At 41.2% G+C, this 22,052-nt stretch overlaps 3 protein-coding genes across 4 annotated transcripts in view; 1 reads left to right on the forward strand and 2 right to left on the reverse strand.

Moving 5' to 3' along the window:
* Nucleotides 1–889: 889 nt before the first annotated feature.
* On the reverse strand, nucleotides 890–11,158 carry wdr6 (WD repeat domain 6). Of its 2 annotated transcripts, XM_057356292.1 has the most exons (7): nucleotides 11,031–11,158; nucleotides 9,606–9,694; nucleotides 4,683–7,353; nucleotides 4,375–4,452; nucleotides 3,829–3,945; nucleotides 3,643–3,737; nucleotides 890–1,543 (listed from the first exon to the last, which is right to left on the reverse strand). In XM_057356292.1, the coding sequence occupies exons 2-7, from the start codon at nucleotides 9,685–9,687 to the stop codon at nucleotides 981–983; spliced, it is 3,606 nt and encodes a 1,201-aa protein (XP_057212275.1). In that variant the 5' UTR covers nucleotides 9,688–9,694; nucleotides 11,031–11,158; the 3' UTR covers nucleotides 890–980. The 2 variants fall into 2 exon arrangements, with proteins under 2 accessions (XP_057212275.1, XP_057212276.1); XM_057356293.1 differs by lacking the exon at nucleotides 4,375–4,452.
* A 162-nt stretch (nucleotides 11,159–11,320) lies between these two features.
* Nucleotides 11,321–15,431, forward strand: LOC130567864 (uncharacterized). Its single transcript, XM_057356327.1, has 4 exons — nucleotides 11,321–12,460; nucleotides 12,564–12,669; nucleotides 12,782–12,843; nucleotides 13,755–15,431. The coding sequence occupies exons 1-4, from the start codon at nucleotides 12,164–12,166 to the stop codon at nucleotides 14,280–14,282; spliced, it is 993 nt and encodes a 330-aa protein (XP_057212310.1). The 5' UTR covers nucleotides 11,321–12,163; the 3' UTR covers nucleotides 14,283–15,431.
* Nucleotides 15,432–15,554: 123 nt separating this feature from the next.
* The window catches only part of celsr3 (cadherin, EGF LAG seven-pass G-type receptor 3), a 37,423-nt gene continuing 30,925 nt past the window's right edge, over nucleotides 15,555–22,052 (reverse strand). The window contains 11 exon segments of the mRNA XM_057356290.1: nucleotides 15,555–17,262; nucleotides 17,403–18,270; nucleotides 18,348–18,536; nucleotides 19,309–19,482; nucleotides 19,660–19,751; nucleotides 20,183–20,280; nucleotides 20,391–20,510; nucleotides 20,945–21,071; nucleotides 21,386–21,465; nucleotides 21,582–21,694; nucleotides 21,767–21,941. Coding sequence (XP_057212273.1) covers nucleotides 17,235–17,262; nucleotides 17,403–18,270; nucleotides 18,348–18,536; nucleotides 19,309–19,482; nucleotides 19,660–19,751; nucleotides 20,183–20,280; nucleotides 20,391–20,510; nucleotides 20,945–21,071; nucleotides 21,386–21,465; nucleotides 21,582–21,694; nucleotides 21,767–21,941 — 2,064 coding nt within the window. The 3' untranslated portion in view covers nucleotides 15,555–17,234.

Consider the following 22,052-nt stretch of genomic DNA (forward strand, 5'->3'; position numbering starts at 1 on the left):
GGCTTAAGCATTTCCATAGTTATTTCATACTTACCCCTTTTATTTTCTCAGAAATATTTTATTTTTATAATGCGTCACACCATTTCACAGCCATTTAATCCAATTTCTCGTATAACAACATTAAACAGATTTAAAAAGTAAAATACTCTTTTCACATTCTGTAAACCCTAATAGAGCTTAGCTAGTTTATATCTCTCCGATGTCTTTTCTCTCTGGCTTTCATTTGTTCTGCTGTGGATTAAAAGGGGTTGGCCATCGAGCAGCTAAGATGATGAACAAAAGGGAATTGGAGAAGGAGGTAAAATATTTATACTTAGTTACACAGCCAAAGCCCCCCAACACTCGGTGTACCCTCTCTCTCTCACTCATTCACCCACGTGGATATTTACCTGCTGGCCTGGAGCCCAGAAAAACACGGAAACATTATACACATATGAACCCACCTGTAAGTTGTGCGACACATACATTTATAAACACACATGCAGGTGCAAAATCATATATAATAAAAATGAAAACCTTTTTACACACCTGTATTGTTCTTTATTATAACTAAAAAATATTTGGTAATAATAAATGGTTGTATGGGTTGCCTGGCTGGATCACATTAAACCAACATGTCTTGAAGGAATGTACACTTGTTGACTGCTTTTTCTTCACGACCTGGGCCAACTCCAAATCCATTCAAAATGAAAAAAATCATACATATTTACACAATTGTCAAGATCTAGTAGATCAGGTTTACATAAGCATCAGTCAGGTGTCCAAACATTTCAGTTGGGACTTTCACTGAGCCATTGGCCATGTTGAAATGTGTGAAGACCTCACAAGATACACAAACAAAAAATCCCTTTCAGCACTGAAGTAAACAACAGAAAATGTTACACGTACACATTAATTAAAAACGTTTATTTGAAAAACTTTACAGTTAAAACTCTTTGGTTTCTTAATTTATAAATATGCAATGTAAATTAAAGCCAATATCAAGTCTTCAAGAAACGATGCGAAAACAACACTTTCCTTCTCTCATCACCTTTTTGCCTCATGCCAAAATCTTTATTCTGTTTATTCATCTCTCCCTGTGTTAACTTAAACAGCTGCAATCCCTGTCCACATACAACAACCCAGGCTCCTCCCACTGGTCCAGCCTCTAACCACGCCCACAAACCAGCAGCATCTGCAGTGTGTGAGAACAGCACCTTCTGTGGGTCCATCAGTCCATCACTGCTCACACTCCACAAACACATGCGCTGGTCCGGTGAGGTTGACACCAGCAAGTTTGGGCTTATCGAACACAACCCGGTAAGGGGGGAAGAGTGTGCTAAGGGGACTGACCAATGAGAACGCAGCTGTAAAGACACGCCTCCATTTTCCTGCTGTTCTTGCTTTACTATGATATGCAGCAAAGATAGCTGTCCATCATCTCCACCACTGGCCAATGAGATGAGATTTTCTCCTGTTTGTCCAGGGACTCTCCACTGTGATAATGCAAGAGTATTGACTCCACTTTGGTGAACAGGTATGGAAAAGAATGGGGCAGATGGACCTAATGCACACACAGAATAAATCATTATTAGCAGAAACTTTTAGCAGAACTCTCTGGCCTATAGAAGGTATCAAACAATGTTATTATAGTTTAGTAAAACTATTATACATTTATTTTAATTAAATAATAAATCAAATATTGGCCTAAATATTATTTGAAAAACTTCTAACTAAATGATAAGTTGAGGCACTAAAATTATTAACTGAAAATAACTAAAAACGAAACTAAATAAATTATAATAAATAACAAATAAATTATAATCACAAAAGCACATAACAAAATTTATAAAAAAATTAACTAAAATATTACATAAAAACAAAAAATATTAAAATAAAAGCTCATTTGAAAGACGAATAAAACTGTGAACATAACTATAATAACTCTTTTATCAAAGCTACTGGATATATACACTCACCTAAAGGATTATTAGGAACACCATACTAATACGGTGTTTGACCCCCTTTCGCCTTCAGAACTGCCTTAATTCTACGTGGCATTGATTCAACAAGGTGCTGAAAGCATTCTTTAGAAATGTTGGCCCATATTGATAGGATAGCATCTTGCAGTTGATGGAGATTTGTGGGATGCACATCCAGGGCACGAAGCTCCCGTTCCACCACATCCCAAAGATGTTCTATCGGGTTGAGATCTGGTGACTGTGGGGGCCATTCTAGTACAGTGAACTCATTGTCATGTTCAAGAAACCAATTTGAAATGATTCGAGCTTTGTGACATGGTGCATTATCCTGCTGGAAGTAGCCATTAGAGGATGGGTACATGGTGGTCATAAAGGGATGGACATGGTCAGAAACAATGCTCAGGTAGGCCGTGGCATTTAAACGATGCCCAATTGGCACTAAGGGGCCTAAAGTGTGCCAAGAAAACATCCCCCACACCATTACACCACCACCACCAGCCTGCACAGAGGTAACAAGGCATGATGGATCCATGTTCTCATTCTGTTTACGCCAAATTCTGACTCTACCATTTGAATGTCTCAACAGAAATCGAGACTCATCAGACCAGGCAACATTTTTCCAGTCTTCAACTGTCCAATTTTGGTGAGCTCGTGCAAATTGTAGCCTCTTTTTCCTATTTGTAGTGGAGATGAGTGGTACCCGGTGGGGTCTTCTGCTGTTGTAGCCCATCTGCCTCAAGGTTGTGCGTGTTGTGGCTTCACAAATGCTTTGCTGCATACCTCGGTTGTAACGAGTGGTTATTTCAGTCAAAGTTGCTCTTCTATCAGCTTGAATCAGTCGGCCCATTCTCCTCTGACCTCTAGCATCAACAAGGCATTTTCGCCCACAGGACTGCCGCATACTGGATGTTTTTCCCTTTTCACACCATTCTTTGTAAACCCTAGAAATGGTTGTGCGTGAAAATCCCAGTAACTGAGCAGATTGTGAAATACTCAGACCGGCCCGTCTGGCACCAACAACCATGCCACGCTCAAAATTGCTTAAATCACCTTTCTTTCCCATTCTGACATTCAGTTTGGAGTTCAGGAGATTGTCTTGACCAGGACCACACCCCTAAATGCATTGAAGCAACTGCCATGTGATTGGTTGATTAGATAATTGCATTAATGAGAAATTGAACAGGTGTTCCTAATAATCCTTTAGGTGAGTGTAATGTCAAGCAAGACATGACATATGATGTCAATTTTAATTTCATGGGATTAATGCTCTAAACCAAAGTCTGTTTACGGAAGTTGTGCTACTTGGCGGCCATGTTTGCAACGCCTCTGGTTAGCTATTTACGTCATAGCAAGTCCACAGCCTATATATTTGAATGGGGAACTCATATATTTCTAAAATCACTGGCAAAAATCACAATTGAACAGCATATTTCCGGTAGATAATTAAACATGACATGAACTGTATAATAACTTTGGTTTGCTAAGCCTAAATTGCGCTACAAAACACCTTTTTCAAGGTCGCCTCATCTACTGATCTACTAATAATTAAAAAAATTATATTATAGCCAAAAGACACATACAAGAACATCACATCCTCACATACATGAATCTTACAAAACTGAAATAAAAATAACTACTTAATTAAAAAGTGGTTATGGTCTGGTATATGTGCATGACTCACCCTGCCAGCTGACACTGGCCTTACTGTTCAAAACTGCTGTTAAATCCCACACAGATATACAACCATCTGTAGTGCCAGTGAACAGCAACAAAAGCCTGAGAAAGAGAGAAAATATGTGTTCGAAATTAAAATATGGAATCATAAAATGTTTATTAAAAGTATTTGATAAAAACAGTGTTTTCTCACTCTTTGCCCTGGGAGTCCTTCAGCATGTGTGCGGTGACGCTGAGCACACACCTCTGATGATAAAAACATTCCCATAGCATCTCAATTCTTATGTTGCTCTCAGTCACACTGAACAGCCTAAAAAACAACACAACATATTAAAGTAAACACTAATGTTAAAATTTGAAATTCATTTTTCTTTCATTCATATTAGTGGTGTCACAAAATACCCTTATTGACAATAACTATGGCATTAATAGCTGATGGCTGACATCATGTTGACACAACCAATATGATTATCATAAACAATTCAGTGTTAGTTTATGGTCGACACTTCAACATAGCAGATGACAGTCTGCCTCCCTACTAGAGTGTGATTCTTTGGCCAAGAAACACAAAATAAACTAAATTAACAATGATTTGACTGATAGCATAATTGTTTTATTTTATTTCAATAGATACAACAATAATAATGTTACAGTGAATTATTTTGGCCACAATAATCGTGAAAATCTGATATTGTGACGACCCTAATTCATATCCTTAAAATCACAAAAATCAAAGCACCTTACTGCACCGTCACTACAGCCCAGAGCTAAGAGGACACACTCATTCCCATCATGCACCACAGCCATAGACATGTACCTGCAAAAATGAAAAAGCATTTGAATGAACTGCTCTTTAACAAGAACACAACCACAGTTATGTTTACACTGCAAGTGGGTACGTTAGCTTTGTCTGACCTCTAGTGGTCAGTAGCAGTTTGCAAGAAACCTTGTGAGTTAGGAAAACCTTTTTTTGTGACAAAACTGTATCTCGTGTGACAAAAATTACATAGAATTAGAGTATTATTACATACATATACACACACAAACCTAGTCTCAGGATCCATTTTGACAGTCTTGTGTCGGTTCCGCTTCCGTTCCCACTGCTCATCCAATCGATGGCCAGCTATCTGAGTCACCTGACAGACTGGCTGATCCCGCAGCTCATCTAGACGAATCAGAATCCTGTAACATTGCAGCTGGGCCCGTCCTCCCGCCGAGAACACCATAAACGAGAGGGCCAAGGTGCTCTCATCCATCCCACTTTCATTCCCTTCTCCTCTTTTGACAGTAGCCAGCGTGCGAACATTCGAGATGTGGTCTGTCAGAACAGCGAGCACCTTCACAGTTCCACTCTGCGGTTTAATGGCAAGTACACTTACTATGGTATCCTCCCCACCAGTAACAAAAACTTCCCAAAGTTCTGATGATGCGTTTGTGAGACAACCAAGTCGGCGCACACATCCGATGCCTCGTCCATGAAGCCCCTCCTTCAGCATGTGTCCATTCACATTGGCTTCTGTGGATGCTAATGAACGAGACGCGATGACGGCTCCTTGTTTGATGAACACTAGGGTGCCCTGTACGAGCGTGTGCGGCTGAGGGTGTGGGTGTGTGTGGGTGTGTGTCGGGAGTCTGTACACCCAGGATCGATGGCCTCCTCCACAGGAAACCGATAAGAGTTTCTCTTGTCTGTGAGGGTCCCATATAACAAAGTTTATGGAGTGGAAGCCAACCATAACGAAGCGAGCCTCAGCGATGCTTTCATTATTTCTTACCTCCTCCCTCTCCTCAACCCTTTCAATTGTTTCTTCTAGTTCTGGTCTGTGAGAGTTCAGAAACAGAACCTTCTCCAGCCAGTCCATTCCTCTGCAGGCTCGCTGAATTCGACGGACGGTCAGAACCTTTTCTTTGATAGTTAGTATTCTTACACATCCATCTCGACCTGTAGTGTAACACACACCCTGATGCTCACACACAGACGTCACACCCTGCTTTCCATGGACACCGAAGAGGGTGCTGATGGGAGACAGATGGTCAATGTTTTCCTTTACACTAATTATATTTTCAGTCTTGTTGGGTTTTTCTTGCTCTGCTCTCTGTTGCCTGTTCTCAGTCTCTGTATCTTTCAAGTCTTTGTTTCTTTGGCCATTTCTCTCCATTTCAATGTAGAGCAGCAGTGACCCACGGCGGTCACCACACAGGTACAACCCCTCTTTGTGTGATAGAGCAACGGCAGCGGTCAGCCAGCGCTTGGCACAAGGCGGCAGCAGAAAGGGAGGAAGTATTTTCTTCTCTATTTGCAGGCCTGTTTCACTTTCTAACACTGTTATTTTCCACCTATACACCAACCCTTCAGAGCCCGATGCGAGAAGACACGAACCCTCACACCCGTCAAACACACTCTTTACCCAAAGCACAGAGTGAACTTTACCGTGACCAGCTTTTAGCAGCACACCCACATCTGGCTGTCCCACAGGGAACACCTGGACACCTCCTTTGAGATTACCCACAGCACAAACCCACACAACAGAACTGGACTTCTGGATACTTGTGACCTCCATTACACAATACGACTGAAAGTCAGCTCCCCCTTGCCAAATGCCATCCCAATTTTGACTTTGACTGACACACACCTCTCCCTGATCAGTACAGACTAGTGTTTTCACATCTGCACCTTCACCCACTAATCTGATCACTTTAGGGCAACCTCGTGCTTTGAACCCCAGATCCACCTGAGCTTCTTCTTCATCTTTCTTATTCTCTTGCGCCACTCTCCACACTCTTATCTCTCCATCAGCCCCTCCTGTTGCGACCCACCCCCCTCCACAGCTCATGTTGCCCTCGCTGACAGCCAGAGCCCTAACCCCACCTGACCTATGCCCTCTAAAAGTACGTCCCACCTTTCCTTCGCCTTCCCATTCCCAGAGTAAGCACGCTCCATCTTCCCCAGCGCTGAACACACAGGTGGGCGTAAGCCTGACACAGAACACCCGGGCCTGGTGCCCGTACAGCACCCGCAGACATGTGGGCGATTCCTCTCCGCAACCAGCGTCTCCGCCGAGCGAGCCAACATTCCACACGCGAACACTACGGTCATCCGAGGCTGATGCCAGCCATCCGGATTTTTGGAGGTAGCAGAGGTTAAAAATTACTCCACTGTGGCCCAGCAAACGTCTCTCTACTTGGGATTGGCCATCAGGTTTGGTTCCTCTGGGTCTCCAAAGCACCAGCTGGTTAAAAACAGTCCCGCCCACCAAAACTAAAGAATCCCAGTTTGAGCCAATTATAAGTGCAGAGTAGAGAAGGCAGGTCTCTACACAAGAGCAGAAGGAAAGAACATTACCGGATTCTGCCTCTAGGAGCAGCAGGGCATTGTGAGCCAAGGATACAGCCAAACGTGTGTGGGGTTCTCCTTCCAGCCAATGAATGTCTAGCACCCAATCTTGCAGCTCAAACAGAGGGCCAGACGGCTTCAGGCACTGCCCTTGAGAGCTGAAGGTGATGAGACGCACACCTTTACCTCCAAAAACAATCAGCCGTTCTTCCTCGTTCCAAACAGAACCTTCAGATGAAATGATGGTGTTGGGTTGTCTTTCTTCAGATTGCGGTTTCTTTTTAGGTCTTATCCCATGGATACGGAAGTTATGGAGAACATTCAAAGACGCACATTTTGTAGGTGATGTTTGAAGACTGTACACAGACAGGATTGGTCCTTCACCTGAAAAAAGAGCCAAAACACATTCATCATACAAAAGATGGGCATTTACAAAAATGCTATAATTACAAAATAGCTCACAGGTAAATGAAGGTGTTTTAAAGCTGTGGATATTAAAATGTGGTGGTTACATGAAATAACAACCGAGAATAAACAAAATCTGTGAATGTACTATAAACAAATGGTGATAAGTATTCTTTGTTTGGATAAATTGCCACATACTGTAGGTTTACAAAACTTTTAAGGATTAACCACAATGTTAGTCAACCACAATGCTACAAGTGAACTGGAGTCAGTGTCACACCAGAGTCCATTAAACTGTAATATACAGTATCTCACAGAAGTTAGTACACCCTCACATTTTTGTAAATATTTTATTATATCTTTTCATGTGACAACACTGAAGAAACTTTGCAACAATGTAAAGTAGTGAGTGTACAGCTTGTATAACAGTGTAAATTTGTTGTCCCCTCAAAATAACTCAACACACAGCCATTCATGTCTAAACCGCTGGCAACAAAAGTGAGTACACCCCTAAGTGAAAATGTCCAAATTGGGCCCAATTAGCCATTTTCCCTCCCCGGTGTCATGTGATTCGTTAGTGTTATAAGGTCTCAGGTGTGAATGGGGAGCAGGTGTGTTAAATTTGGTGTTATCACTCTCACTCTCTCATACTGGTCACTGGAAGTTCAACATGGCACCTCATGGCAAAGAACTCTCTGAGAATCTGAAAAAAAGAATTGTTGCTCTACATAAAGTTGGCCTAGGCTATAAGAAGATTGCCAAGACCCTGAAACTGAGCTAGAGCACGGTGGCCAAGACCATACAGCGGTTTAACAGGACAGGTTCCACTCAGAACAGGCCTCGCCATGGTCGCCCAAAGAAGTTGAGTGCACGTGCTCAGCGTCATATCCAGAGGTTGTCTTTGGGAAATAGACGTATGAGTGCTGCCAGCATTGCTGCAGAGGTTTAAGGGGTGTGGGGTCATCCTGTCAGTGCTCAGACCAGACGCCGCACACTGCATCATATTGGTCTGCATGGCTGTTGTCCCAGAAGGAAGCCTCTTCTAAAGATTATGCACACGAAAGCCCGCAAACAGTTTGCAGAAGACAAGCAGACTAAGGACATGGATTACTGGAACCATGTCCTGTGGTCTGATGAGACCAAGATAAACTTATTTGGTTCAGATGGTGTCAAGCGTGTGTGGCGGCAACCAGGTGAGGAGTGCAAAGACAAGTGTGTCTTGCCTACAGTCAAGCACGGTGGTGGGAGTGTCATGGTCTGGGGCTGCACGAGTGCTGCCGGCACTGGGGAGCTACAGTTCATTGAGGGAACCATGAATGCCAACATGTACTGTGACATACTGAAGCAGAGCATGATCCCCTCCTTTCGGAGACCGGGCTGCAGGGCAGTATTCCAACATGATAACGACCCTTAAAAGAAGCTGAGGGTAAAGGTGATGGAGTGGCCAAGCATGTCTCCAGACCTAAACCCAATTGAGCATCTGTGGGGCATCGTCAAACGGAAGGTGGAGGAGCGCAAGGTCTCTAACGTCCACCAGCTCCATGATGTCGTCAAGGAGGAGTGGAAGAGGACTCCAGTGGCAACCTGTGAAGCTCTGGTGAACTCCATGCCCAAGAGGGTTAAGGCAGTGCTGGAAAATAATGGTGGCCACACAAAATATTGACCCTTTGGGCCCAATTTGGACATTTTCACTTAGGGGTGTACTCACTTTTGTTGCCAGCGGTTTAGACATTAATGGCTGTGTGTTGAGTAATTTTGAGGGAACAGCAAATTTACACTGTTATACAAGCTGTACACTCACTACTTTACATTGTTGCAAAGTGTAATTTCTTCAGTGTTGTCACATGAAAAGATATAATAAAATATTTACAAAAGTGTTGTCACGATACCAAACTTCGGTACCAGTCGGTACTAAATGTTACAATACTAGCATTTCCCGCTATCATTGTGAGCGCTGTTGAACAGATTATGAAAGACCCGAAAGCGCGTGAAATGATCATGGCATCGCACTCTCTACTGAGCGCTTACACAGATACACGCGGAAGCAAATGATCTTGGAAACACAATGGCCAATCAGAGGTCTTTCATAATCTGTTCAACAGCCCTCCAAATGACAGCAGGAAATGCTAGTATCGTAACATTTAGTACCGACTGGTACCGAAGTTTGGTATCGTGACAACACACTTCTGTGAGATACTGTAGTAAAGGCTTATTTTTTAAGTGTCAATCACCTGTCAGCAGGAATTCATCGCCCAGAAACTCCAGCGCAGTCACAGAGGCAACAAGCACAGCAGACTCCCCAGAGAATGCCATTTAGACCCTAACACAAACATTACCGAAAACATATTTAGTAATACAATGCTGTAACATAAATTCTTCTTATTTTTCTGATGTTTGATTGCATAGAACTTATGATACATTTTTATATTTCATATGTGGCCCCTGGATCCATCTTGGATTTCAGAACCACTGCTTTAAAGTCGCCATGAAATCAAACAGGAAAATTTGTGTTTTACGCAGTGTTGCAGTGATTATTATAAATGATTTATCCGTGCACAGCATTCTTTTTTTTTTATTCATTTGCACTTGTAATCTTTAATCAAACACATTAAGCTCTTCTCCCCCTCTCAACAACAACTCTTCACCACATGACGTAAGCAACAAAACAGAGGTAGGACTATACTGACTGTCCAATGGCCAGTCATTTGTAGCCTTTGCCTTCAGGCCCAACTTACAACAAACCAATCAAAAAGGGAATGGCAAAATAAAGCGCCTCCACCCTACATTTTTTTCTAATTTCAGAAGCCGTTTCACTCGGATATACGTCAAAATACGGAAAATAAGTCAATCGCAACTTCCGTTTCATGGTGACTTACAGACAGAAGCATCTGTCAAATAAATAAACCTAAATTAATAAACACACCCCTGCTAAAAAAAATGTTTTCATTTACAAACACTGTTTACCATCGAAACCTAAAACAGTGTGTTTAGCCCTATTCTAGTAAGATTTATTGGAATTCTATTTGTTCTCATTTGCACACATAACATCCCACAATATAACTCAATATTACCAGCAGAGACACTACAGTTTCTATTAAAACCAATAAAATTCCCATTATAACCATTGAAGGGATAGAGAAAGATATTTGGAAGAATTTTAGCAATTTTAAGTTCCATAGTACGACAACTTAAATGGTAGTCAAATGCGCCCCAGAACTGTTTGTTTTAGTAAATTCTTAAAATATATCATTTGTGTTCAACAGAACATATAGTGGATGATGTCCCAGAACTGAAAATGTATTACATTCTTTCAAATATCTTGTTTTGTATTCAACAAAACAAATACATTTTTACAGGTTTGAAACAACCTGAGGGTGAGTAATGATGATTTTTAATTTTGGGTTGAACTAACGTTATCCCTTTGAATCCATTAGAATGGTTGTTTCTATCGTTTTTTTCAGCAGTGACTGTTCGTTTAAATCAAATACTTTAAATGGTATCAGTGCAGAAATGCATTCTCAGACACATTAAGCGTTTATCTATAAAGAAAGTCATTCAAACAAACAAAAGTCAGTCCTGTACTGCACCTAATCCATCTAAACCTCTGATTCTACCCGTTAGTCTTTATAACACAATCGCAAACAAGTTCAGTTTACCTCACGTCCTCACTGTAGAGATCGTGACTTTATTCGGGATCAAATTAAAGATAATATTTATATATTTTTCTCACGCAAGGTCCTGCATGTTTAGTTGCTCAGACGCCTGTGTTCTCGCTTCCTCGTTGACATCGCGCATCGTCCAATCACATTTTACAATACTGCATACACTGCACCATAACACTTAACTATTGGATGAAATGATCAGCGCTCTCTGCTGCTAAACTCTGACATTTATGCATCTTGCCTGATGCATAAACCATATGTCTACAGTAGAACTCAAGAGAATTGTATACTAATCATATGAAATGCACAGTCTATTGAACTGCCAATTTTATACGCCCGGAGCGTCATTTTGCGCATGTGTCTCCTGTCTGTTGTTTAAAATGCATACGGACCGCTCAAACCCGGGGGGATTAGGGATTTAAGTATATTTTCGGAATAAAACCTTCAGACTGATGACTGCATGTAAGTAGGGAAAATAATATAACAAATAAAACAATATTCGCTTGTCATACAGTCTTGTGTAAATGCAAAGGAGCAGTAACGTTAATAATCTCGAGCTCTGGTCTAGACCGCAGCTCGGGTTGACTGCTCTAGTGCGATGCTCGGGTTTAGCGCACTGGTTAGCGGGTGAATATTACTAAAATGAACCCATTACCATCTGCTTTACTTATTATGTTACTTTAAATTAATTTAAGGATTTGCCGTTTGTGTTCGTGCATTGAATTTCTTGCGTTTAACAAAAGCGCAGTTGTACGTGTGTGATTTAATATTCTTGATGGATAGTGAATGGAGCCAGCCCAGGCTTTGTTCCCTCATGAATTCCTTCGAGAGGTGGAGCAGACTTGGATGCTCGGAGCAATTATCGGATGATTCTTGAAAAATGTGCCTCAGTTTTGCTTTCTGACCGCTAAAATACAGTCGCACATGTGACACACATGCGTGACCCTTTGCGCAGATGGATTTGAAATTGTAACAAACTGTGACTGTTCTTTAAAAAAAAACAGTGTCTTCTTTATAAATTCTGTATAGATTTTTAAATAAGTTGAATACATTAAGTTACCCAAATACCTCAATGTAAGCCACAGGCTACACATCATCTCACAATCACAAACCCGGTGCTTATCACTATGACATACCGCATGCCAAACTTCACCTTGGAACAGAAGCTGTTCCTGCTAAGGAGAATTCATGCGGTGGTGGACACAGTTCAGGATTTTCGGAAGGACACCAACACCACTGTGCACCGGAACGCTGTGTGGGCAGAGCTGGCTCAGGCCTTTAATACGGCGTTCCCTAATCGACCACCCAGCAGCATTGGGTCCCTGAAGACACTGTGGAAGCGGCTGAAAGTGGAATGTCGTGTGGCTCTTCAGAAACGACAGGAGCAGCAGGCCGCTGGGCTTCCTGTGTCCACACTTACTCAGGTAAATGTGTAATTCGTAAAATGTGTGTTCGTAATTCTGTGAGATTTAAGAATTCTTATGGCTTTCCAAACATTATCAACTGTACGTGTCGGGTGCCTGGCAGGTGCAGAGACAAGTGATTGCTCTGGTTCCAAACCTGACCTCCTGTCTGGAAGAAATAGATGGAGACGACAGCATTGCCTCGGGTAGGAGCGGATCACCTGGAGCAGGTAATTTAGAATCATGTGATCTCTATTGCAGGGTAAGAAACTACTGCTCTTCCCATCTGTCATTTCTGTATTCATAGAAAGGAGACTAATTGAGTTTCTTTCTCACCTGTAGTGAAAGGGTTCTTGGGCACTAATGGAAGTGAACATGAAGATCCTGAGCACAGTCAAAATAATGTAAGAATGATTTTTATAGGAGATGGTCGGAGCAAATATCGGAGTAAACTTCATGAAAATGTATTTTATTATAAATCTGGTCCCGGATGCTGATTGGTCAATACCGCACAATATAGTAATATGGTAGCTATAATGCTAAACACCTACAGAGGGTATGGACGTATTGTCACTTTACCACGTGAGCACACCCCCGTGGGTGGCAAAACACTCAGCAAAATGACTGCTTACAATATCAGGAAACGCAATTCCGCACAACATTTCAGTGTCCAGGAACACCTGACTCCTTTGTAAGTCGTAGGGAAGTCGTAAGGATCACCGTCGAGTCCAGCTGCTTGTGATTTCAGCAAATAATTGCATGTTTTAGTCCTGGTTTCTTTGTTTCTCCTATTCATTTTGCTGGGTGTTTTGCCACCCAGGGCGTGTCCCAACACATCACTGGGGAAAGTGACGTCAATTCATACACTCTATTCATTATTTTACATGATTTGTTATGACCTTTTTGTGAAGTATCTCATGTTAGGATTGAGAATGTTATTTGCAATCTTCCTATTTAAACAGGAAGTGGACATTTAATCTGGTCCCAGATGCTGATTGGTCAATATCTCACAATATAGTAATATAGTATAGCTATAATGCTAAACATCTATTCATTATTTTGCATGATTTATTATGACCTTTTTGTGAAGTATCCCATGTTAGGATTGAGAATGTTATTTGCAAACTTCCTATTTAAACAGGAACTAGACATTAAATCTGGTCCTGGATGCCAATTGGTCAATATTGCACAACATAATAATATAGCATAGCTATGATGCAAAACACCTATTCTTTATTTTACATTATTTTTATTACCTCTTAGTATACCATGACAGGAGTGAGGATGTTATTTGCAAACTTCCTTTTTTTAACAGGAACCTGACAGCAAGGAGAACTTAGCCATTGACCTTGGCCTGGCCACACATACCCAGCCACCAGTTAACTCTGGGATTCCTCCTGGCCCTGGCTCCTCTCCACCCCTCCCCAAACGTTTCCGGTCACGTTCCAGATCCAGTTATCCCATTCTCCTCTATCCCAGCCATGCCGGAAGCACCTCAGGCTCGGCATCAAGGACTCACGCCTTGAACTCTGACACCGTACACAGAGATTTTGCAGTTTCACGTGTCCCTGCTGGAGGATCAGCTGAGAACTCATCAACGGTGACAGATTCCACAAAATGGGAGGCTCGCAGACAGGAACTGTTTGAACTGGAGCATCAGCAGACAATGAGCCTGTTGCTCCTGCAGCAGTGTGTGTGGGAGGAGAAGAGAAAAGCTGTGAAACAGAAAGAGAAAGCCGCACAGGCCAAAAAGAGATATTATCAAGCAAAACTGCTGAAGATGGGTACAGAAATTCCGCTCTCTAGCAGTGACAGTGAGGACGATGACCATCCACAGACCTGAACAATGATGTTTATGACATCTTAGCTCCATCAAATTTCTTTTGGAAAGGTTTTTTAGCTTTTGCTGTTTATTTACAAAACAATAATTTTGTACTTTAGGAATGTACTGTAAACAATTCTGTTGTGTATTTCTGTATCCACATCCTTAATACAAATGACATTTTCTTGAGAGACAAAAAATAATTGTTAACTGTTTTTTAGCCCTCTGGAATTTTGTTTTTTATCTTTTGCATAAATCTCAATAGATTTCACAATGGGGTAAGATAAAAAACATCATTATAGAAAACAGTTCAGTTATTTTTACTGGCAAACTAGTCAAAGAGAAAGAATGCCAGTGTTTTTATCAGATGAAGGGGAAATCAGGTGCTTTAAAACCCATTAAAGGTTTAATTTCTCTTCTTGTCCACCCTCTCATCAATACTTCTGTCGAGTCAGAATTTACACGTGCTGATGAGGAGCAATTTAAGAGATGATCTGCAATATTAATGACTTAATATTTATTTAATGCTTAATTCTAGATTCAACTAAAGACGGATTATGGTCCTGCAAGGCCCCCTTGCGAGTTTGTAATGTTTAAATAGGAATTATTCTGTAAATATGAATAAGCAGTGCAATTAAAATCACAATTTCAAAAACAAAATGATCATACCAAAAACGTTTAAAAGATGTTGAAAAGACACGATTAATTTTGAAGAGGGGCCAGAAACAGATCATTTGTAATTCACAAGACCCAGGGGCACTTTGACAGTCCATAATCCATTCTTGGTTTAAACGCCTCTAAGAATAGTTTCTTCAGGAACAACTTTTGATTTAGTTTATTATAAATCATTTACTATGCAGATTTGTCAGGTAAATAAGTGCTGCTCATTTTTGACTTTCTACTGTTGTACTGGTTGAATTGATTTATTGTTTGTTTTCAGCTCGTAGTGTTGAGATGGATAGAACATTCACAACAGGGCTGTGATCAGTAATGAGTATTTAAGGTATAGTTCACCCCAAAGATTGTGTGAAAGCTTTGTGTGAGGAACAGAGCTACATTTTTAAGAACTCAGTAGCGTGGATATGGGGTTGTGTAGATCACTTAAACAAAATGTGAAAATAAAATTTAAACTAGTGAGAACAAAACTATAAAACTTGTTTTTAAAAGCAGCACTAGCATTTACATTGTATGTAACTTCATTTGATAACATGCTATTCAAAAAAGTGTCACATAGAACTTCTGTCCTCCACCGTTATGAATATTTGTGGCAAGAAGAAAAAACAGAAGCCTGGAATCAATTAACTCCTTTAATGACCAATAGGTCTCTGGTCTCAACTCCCATTGGTAGCAGATTTTTTTCAAACCCCCTAATAAATAGGATACAACATGTCCGATAATAAACATGTTGACCAATTATACATTCTCCTTTTTCTCACCCACCAATCATGTTCCACCCCTCTCTCTGAGCACATCTGTTTTTGTTAACAGAAGAGGAGGGGCATATCAGACAAAACATGTACAAAAGTTTCACACAAAAAAAAAAAACATTTTGAACACATGAAACCTCACTCTTATAAAAACAAAGCTCATACACACACTTCAAACACTCCAGAAAGGAATATGACTAAGAAAAATGAACGTAATAAATATTACTAAATAAAATAAATTAATTTCATGTCTGTACAAGATAAAGTTATGCAATAATAAATAAACTATAAAAAGATGAATATAAAAAAATCCTGGAGCACTTTTTCACAGGTACGAGGTATAAACGGATGACATAGGGCACTCTTTTTTGGCAAAAACTCATGATAATACTGTTAAAGACGAATAAAATAGTCACATGAAGCATGATTTTCCTTTTAAACAGGAGCCTGATATGGTCTGTGATGATCTTATCTCATTGACTGCATTTCAGCATGTTTCTTCCCCTGAAGCACCAAGATTATTCAATACTTCACAGAAATTTCACTGACATTTAGATATGCTCTCTTTGTTAAAAGAATGGATTAAATAGGATCTCATGAATAGCTGGAATCAGCAGCCTTTCCTCAAGCAATATTTGCGATAAGCCTGGTTATGAAATTTGATTATGCTAATAAGATTTGAATATGCTTGTAGGCTACTTAAAAAAATATCCATTCATTAATGTCTCTTCACACAGCTATAACCAACTCCAATGTGTGCCTCTGAGGACTGAGGAATGTATTTTACACTTTCTAAACCAAATGCCTCACATATTCAATCTCATATAGGCGAATATTGGAGTTTGTTTAAGCAATATGTTTAGATTAACACAAAAACTTTTCAATCAAGTCACATGTCTCAAAACATAATCTCTTGACTGACAATCATTACGGTCCAATCATATCTTTTGTTTCATAATTCATTTTAATTACAATCACAGTCTCTGGATTTTCCCACCAATCCAAAGGGCCAGCTCATTTACATATACCAATCCTTTTCCATGGATGCTTTTATGTTCATGTCTGTCAGTGGGCGTGGCTTATGTTGCATAAACACAAAGTTGGAGTACAAGGATTGAAATGAGGATGTTGAGGACTGTTTTGGCTCGCGATGGGTTTGAAAATGTTTTTGGATTCTACCCACTTAAACACATATCCACACAGTCTTCAAAAACATCACTACAGATTTTTCTTCTTTGATCTTTGTTGAAAAAGATACAAAAAGTATAAAAAGGTATTATGTACAGTTTGTTTCTCTCTAGTCCTTTCAGCTCAGTGTCTGAAATCTGAGGTTTGCAGTTTGGATAAAGGATAAGCATAGAAATCATCACCTTCCCTTTGTATTTTGGATTTTCAGGGTGATATCTCAAGCCCTTGATGAACAACTTCACTCTCAAGTCTTAAGTTTTCCCAGAGTGAAGCAAGGAGTCCCGAACGCTCAAGTTGGCTGATTTTGATCCTCTTCAGCCCATCAGCAGAAATGCATTGTGGGGCTGTGAGGGCATCATCAAGATTGTCCATCACTTCTGTTAACTCTAAACAAAAAGAAACAGAGTCAACAACATTATGTTTATATTATAACATTATTGGTAAGTTAAGAGAAAAAAGCATTTTCACAAGTAGACCCCGATATAAATGGACATACAGTGAGGCAAAAAAGGGGGACTGGACTTACTCAGAGTCAGGTGACACTCCAGAGATGCTCTGAGAGGTTACAGAGAGAGGAGGCGGGGAAGGGGAGGGGCCTGCTGAGACTAGGTTAGGAGGCGGGGTTAAAACAGAGGAGCTGAAAGAGGCAAGTATAGAGGAAAGGATATCCAGATGTTCGCTAGAAGGTGGGCGACTAGATGGAGCTCCTGGTGCAGCTGCGGATGAAGGGTACCTACATGGGGGGGCGGAGTCTATGCGCCCACGACGAGAGGGCAGGGTTTCTTGGGGCTCCTCTGTGATTGGTGGAGGGGGTGAAGAGGGTGGGTGTGGCTCGGGGTGTGAGAGCTGTCGAGGCGGCAGGCTTCTCAACCACTCCCTGCACGGTTGCGCTCCGCCATTCGACTCCAGCTGCTCCCGAGACCGACTGCTCATGAGAGCTCCTCCGAGGTGCTCTCTAGAGGCCTGTTGCCTTGTTAGAGTGTTGAGCTGTGTTCTCGAACCACTTAAAGAACCCTCCGTCCCCATTAAACCTGTCAGGCCACCCCTTGCCATCAGATCTTCCCTGGAGCCATGGATGCTGTGAACGGGGCCCAGCCTCTCTCTGGATCCACCCAGGTGTTCGGCGCCGAGCTCGCGTCGTCGTGGCAACAGGTCAAGGTTTTCACGAGAGCGCTGGCGTCTGGCAAGCGAATCCAGGTGTTCGCGAGACGAGTATCGGGAAGTGGGTTGGGAAAGGGAGCCGGTGCCGGAATACATGCGGCCGTAGGAGGCGGCCGGGACGCCCCGGTGACCCAACGTGGAGGTCCTGTACCAAGACATCTCGCTGGGAGCACGACCCACGGCAGAGAGACCTTGCAGAGCAGGTGGGCATCCCAGACGATTCTTTAGGATTCCTGGGGAAAAAATTAAGTTTAGGATTACTGTGAATTACTAGCTAAAATATGTTAAGATACATAAAAAGCAGACTTACCCTTGCGGTGTCTGTGTGTAAGCCCGTTTTCATCCCCACTGGTCAGCGCTGCTTCCTGCTGGTTATTATTAGCTGCATCCTTGCTGTAGTCTCCCCCCAGGCGGCGCTCCGAGCCCCATTTCTGTAGCGAGTGAGCCTCACAGCCCTCCAGCGCTGGCCAATAGGTGAGCAGATCATTGCCATCCAGCTCTGACACATAAACAGTTCCATACACTAACAGTTGGGTATCACAAAAGCCAAAGCTGCTGTAGTTCATGGCATCAATACCCAAAACAACATGTCTCATTCCAATTAGTTTATCATTTTTGGGCATTAGCAAAGGTAACTCACACAAGGGACAGTTCACCCAAAAATGTCATCAGTTACTCACCCTCGAGTTGTTCCAAATCTGTATAAATTTCTTTGTTCTGATGAACACAAAGAAAGATATTTGGAAGAATCTTTGTAACCAAACAGATCTTGGCCACAATTGACAACCATAGTTACAATGGTAGTCAACAGTGCCCCAGAACTGTTTGTTTTCCGACATTCTTCAAAATATCTTATTTTGTGGTCAACAAAACAAAAAAATGTATAAAGCTGTTTTTTCCTGCTATGGTAGTCAATGGTGGCCAAGAACTGTTTGGTTACAAGCATTTTTCCAAATATCTTTCTCTGTGTTCATAACAACAAAGAAATTTATACAGACTTTGAATAATTTGAGGGTGAGTAAATGAAGACAGAATTTTCATATTGGGTGAACTGTTCTTTTAAGACAATTATGAGGTCGTGCATTAAAATATAAAAATATTGTGCATATTCATTAGCTATTTAAAATTACAGTGCAATAATAAAATTTGTGCTGGAAACATGACAAATAAAATGATTACGACTTAAAGTGATAGTTCGCCCCAAAATAAAAATTCTGTCATCATTTACTCACCCTCTTGTCAATTCAAACCTACAAGGATGATAATAGTACCTTTTCCACCATTGTGCGCTGGTTCTGTGAGCAAACGCTCACGGTGAGCGGTACGCTTGAAGCGCCGATGGATGCGTCCACGCAGGCGAACGTTGTCCTCGCTCTCAGAAGACGGGATGGACAGACTTCTCTCCTCCTCCAATGAGAGATCAGAATCAGAGTCTGAATCCTCACCTGAGAGAAAGACATACAGACAAAGAGAATGAGGGACAAGAAAAGATTCAGAATACATATTTCTGACAGAGTTATCAAAACAGATGTGCCCAACAGCAAACAAAAACAAATAAGGAGTGTAATTGTTGTGTATGTGTGTATACATACAGGCATGCAGGTTATTGTGTGTTAGTGTACCTCCGTTGCGGTGGAACATAGCCACATCCAGATCAGTGGCCCCTGTGTGTGCTAGAGTGTGTTCTAGAGCCTGCCGGGCCAAGAGATTCTCCCTGAGAAACACACATGAATAATACATTAGCTTTCAAGCTTTTAGTTTTTCAATTTACAACAATGCACACAGATTCAGTGTTTTAACTTAGAACAATGCACACTGTGCCTGCCTGTAGATTTGGGAATGGACGATAGGGACATGACAATTTAAATAATAAATGAAAAGCTATTTCTGGGCTGCTTTAATAGCAAACAAGCCGAAGTAGTTTCTTGTCACGATCACTACCACAGAGAGTATGCATAACTGTCTCTTGTATTTGTGTTGTAAATAACGGTTGCAATAACAGCAAGAAGCTGTATTAAGCATTTATCTAAATAAAAATGATTTCATATTTCACTTATGTAGCTGTTACCGTGCTTTTCTGTGTGTTAATCCATACAAATCTTCATATGCAATGTAAAATATGCTATTTACTTTATGTTCACAGACCTTGCACTGCTGACCGATGAGATGGTTGAAGTTCCGAGTGTGATACGGTGTAATCCACTCTGCTCCAGCAGGGAGGCGCTGTTGTATGGGTTTTGGCCCTGCACACATAAATCAGGTTAGAAAGTCAGATGCTTATCATCCCTTTATGAGGGCAAATATGGGTTTAAGTTCCATGTGTGAGGTGTGGGTCATGTTTGTGTTCACTAACCGTAATCTGTGGGGGTCTTGCAGGTTCCTCACTGGGGCTTTTCTTGCCCAGGCAGGCCAGTTTCCAAGCCTCCTGCACCTCTGAGTTCAGCAGTGTGAACACCAAAAACACGGCCAAACCCTAAAACACACGCACACTTTCTTTAATACACTGTAAGAGAATAATTGCATTAGACTGTCTATGACCAATTAAGGACTGGTTCACCTTCAAAATAAAAATTATGTCATCATTTACTCACCCTCTTGTCATTTCAAACCTGTATGACTTTCTTTCTTACGCAGAACACAAAAGAAGATGTTTTGAAGAATGTTGTTAACATTCTATTGTAACAAATGCAAGTGAATAGGGGGCTGTGCTGTTCTGTTACCGTCATTTTTCAAAATATCTTTGAAGGTGAACTACTCCTTTAACAAACTTTATTGTAATTTGTTAATTGTATGTTTCTTGTGTATTACTGGCAGAAGAGCAGACCATTTATAAGTGATGTCCTACACAAACTATACAATAAAATGATGCACTATATACAATATATATATATACTTAAATACACTTACTTGTACACAACAGAGGACAATGAACATATAGTGGAATGCCAGGACACTGTTGTTAACAGCCATCAGACCAAATAACCAAACGCATGTACTCAACAACAACAAGAGGAAGGCACTGCGGATAGTAGAACTATGGGAAGGAATAGGAGGAATGAATGTAAAATAAATAGTATAAATGAAAAGTCATTATTACAGTTTGACAATCTTTGGCAGCAGTATTTCTGGTGAAGATGTGATCATTGTAAAATGACTAGAATGAATATTACACACTAAAGGAGTAGTTCTCCCAAAATATGGTCCCCATTGACTTACCATCGTAGGAATAAAAATGACTACGGTCAAGTCAACGGGGACCATTTTGGGTTGAACTATTCCTTTAAATTCCTACACAACACATACATTAGCAGTACATTTAGTCAAAGCACTCATGCATGTTGAACTCACATCACGGGCAGCTTCTTAATCTCCTTCTGAGTGGGGTTACATGTCATACGCAGGACCGTTAAAAACATTCCACCATTCAACTGTGAAAGAGACTATGAGTTATCAACTCGCACCAACATTACTGTAGTGAACTGTACCGTAACTGTATGTAACCCATGCACACACACACACAAACACACACACACAAATGTAATACCAGTATGACGACGCTAACTGGTCCCGCAAAGCTCCACATGAGCTTATCATACATTGAGATCCAACAGAAATCTGGGTTTCCGTATCCCTCAGGATCCAACCCCACCGCCAAGCCTGCAATGCACACACACGTCATACACATGCCTACACAAACACCATTTATATTTGTGTGTTGTGTGCACATACCTGTAATGATAGCGGGAACTCCCCAGCCAATAGCATAGTAGAATCTCATGGCACCGTAGTTGATGTTTCTTACTTCTGTCTGCATGCGGTAAATATGCAGAGCCTCCACAAACAGCCATGCAAAAGCCGACATGAAGAAATAATGGAGGAGGATGGCAACCACCGTGCACAGGAACTGCACCAGAGAACAATTACTCAGAATATAAAACATATTAGCAGAAACATAATATATATCATAACACTATATAATGTAACATACAGTACTGAGAGCTCAATGACCTGTGGT

This window comes from Triplophysa rosa, linkage group LG17, assembly GCF_024868665.1.
Source record: "Triplophysa rosa linkage group LG17, Trosa_1v2, whole genome shotgun sequence".
In the NCBI taxonomy this organism is placed as follows: Eukaryota; Metazoa; Chordata; class Actinopteri; order Cypriniformes; family Nemacheilidae; genus Triplophysa; species Triplophysa rosa.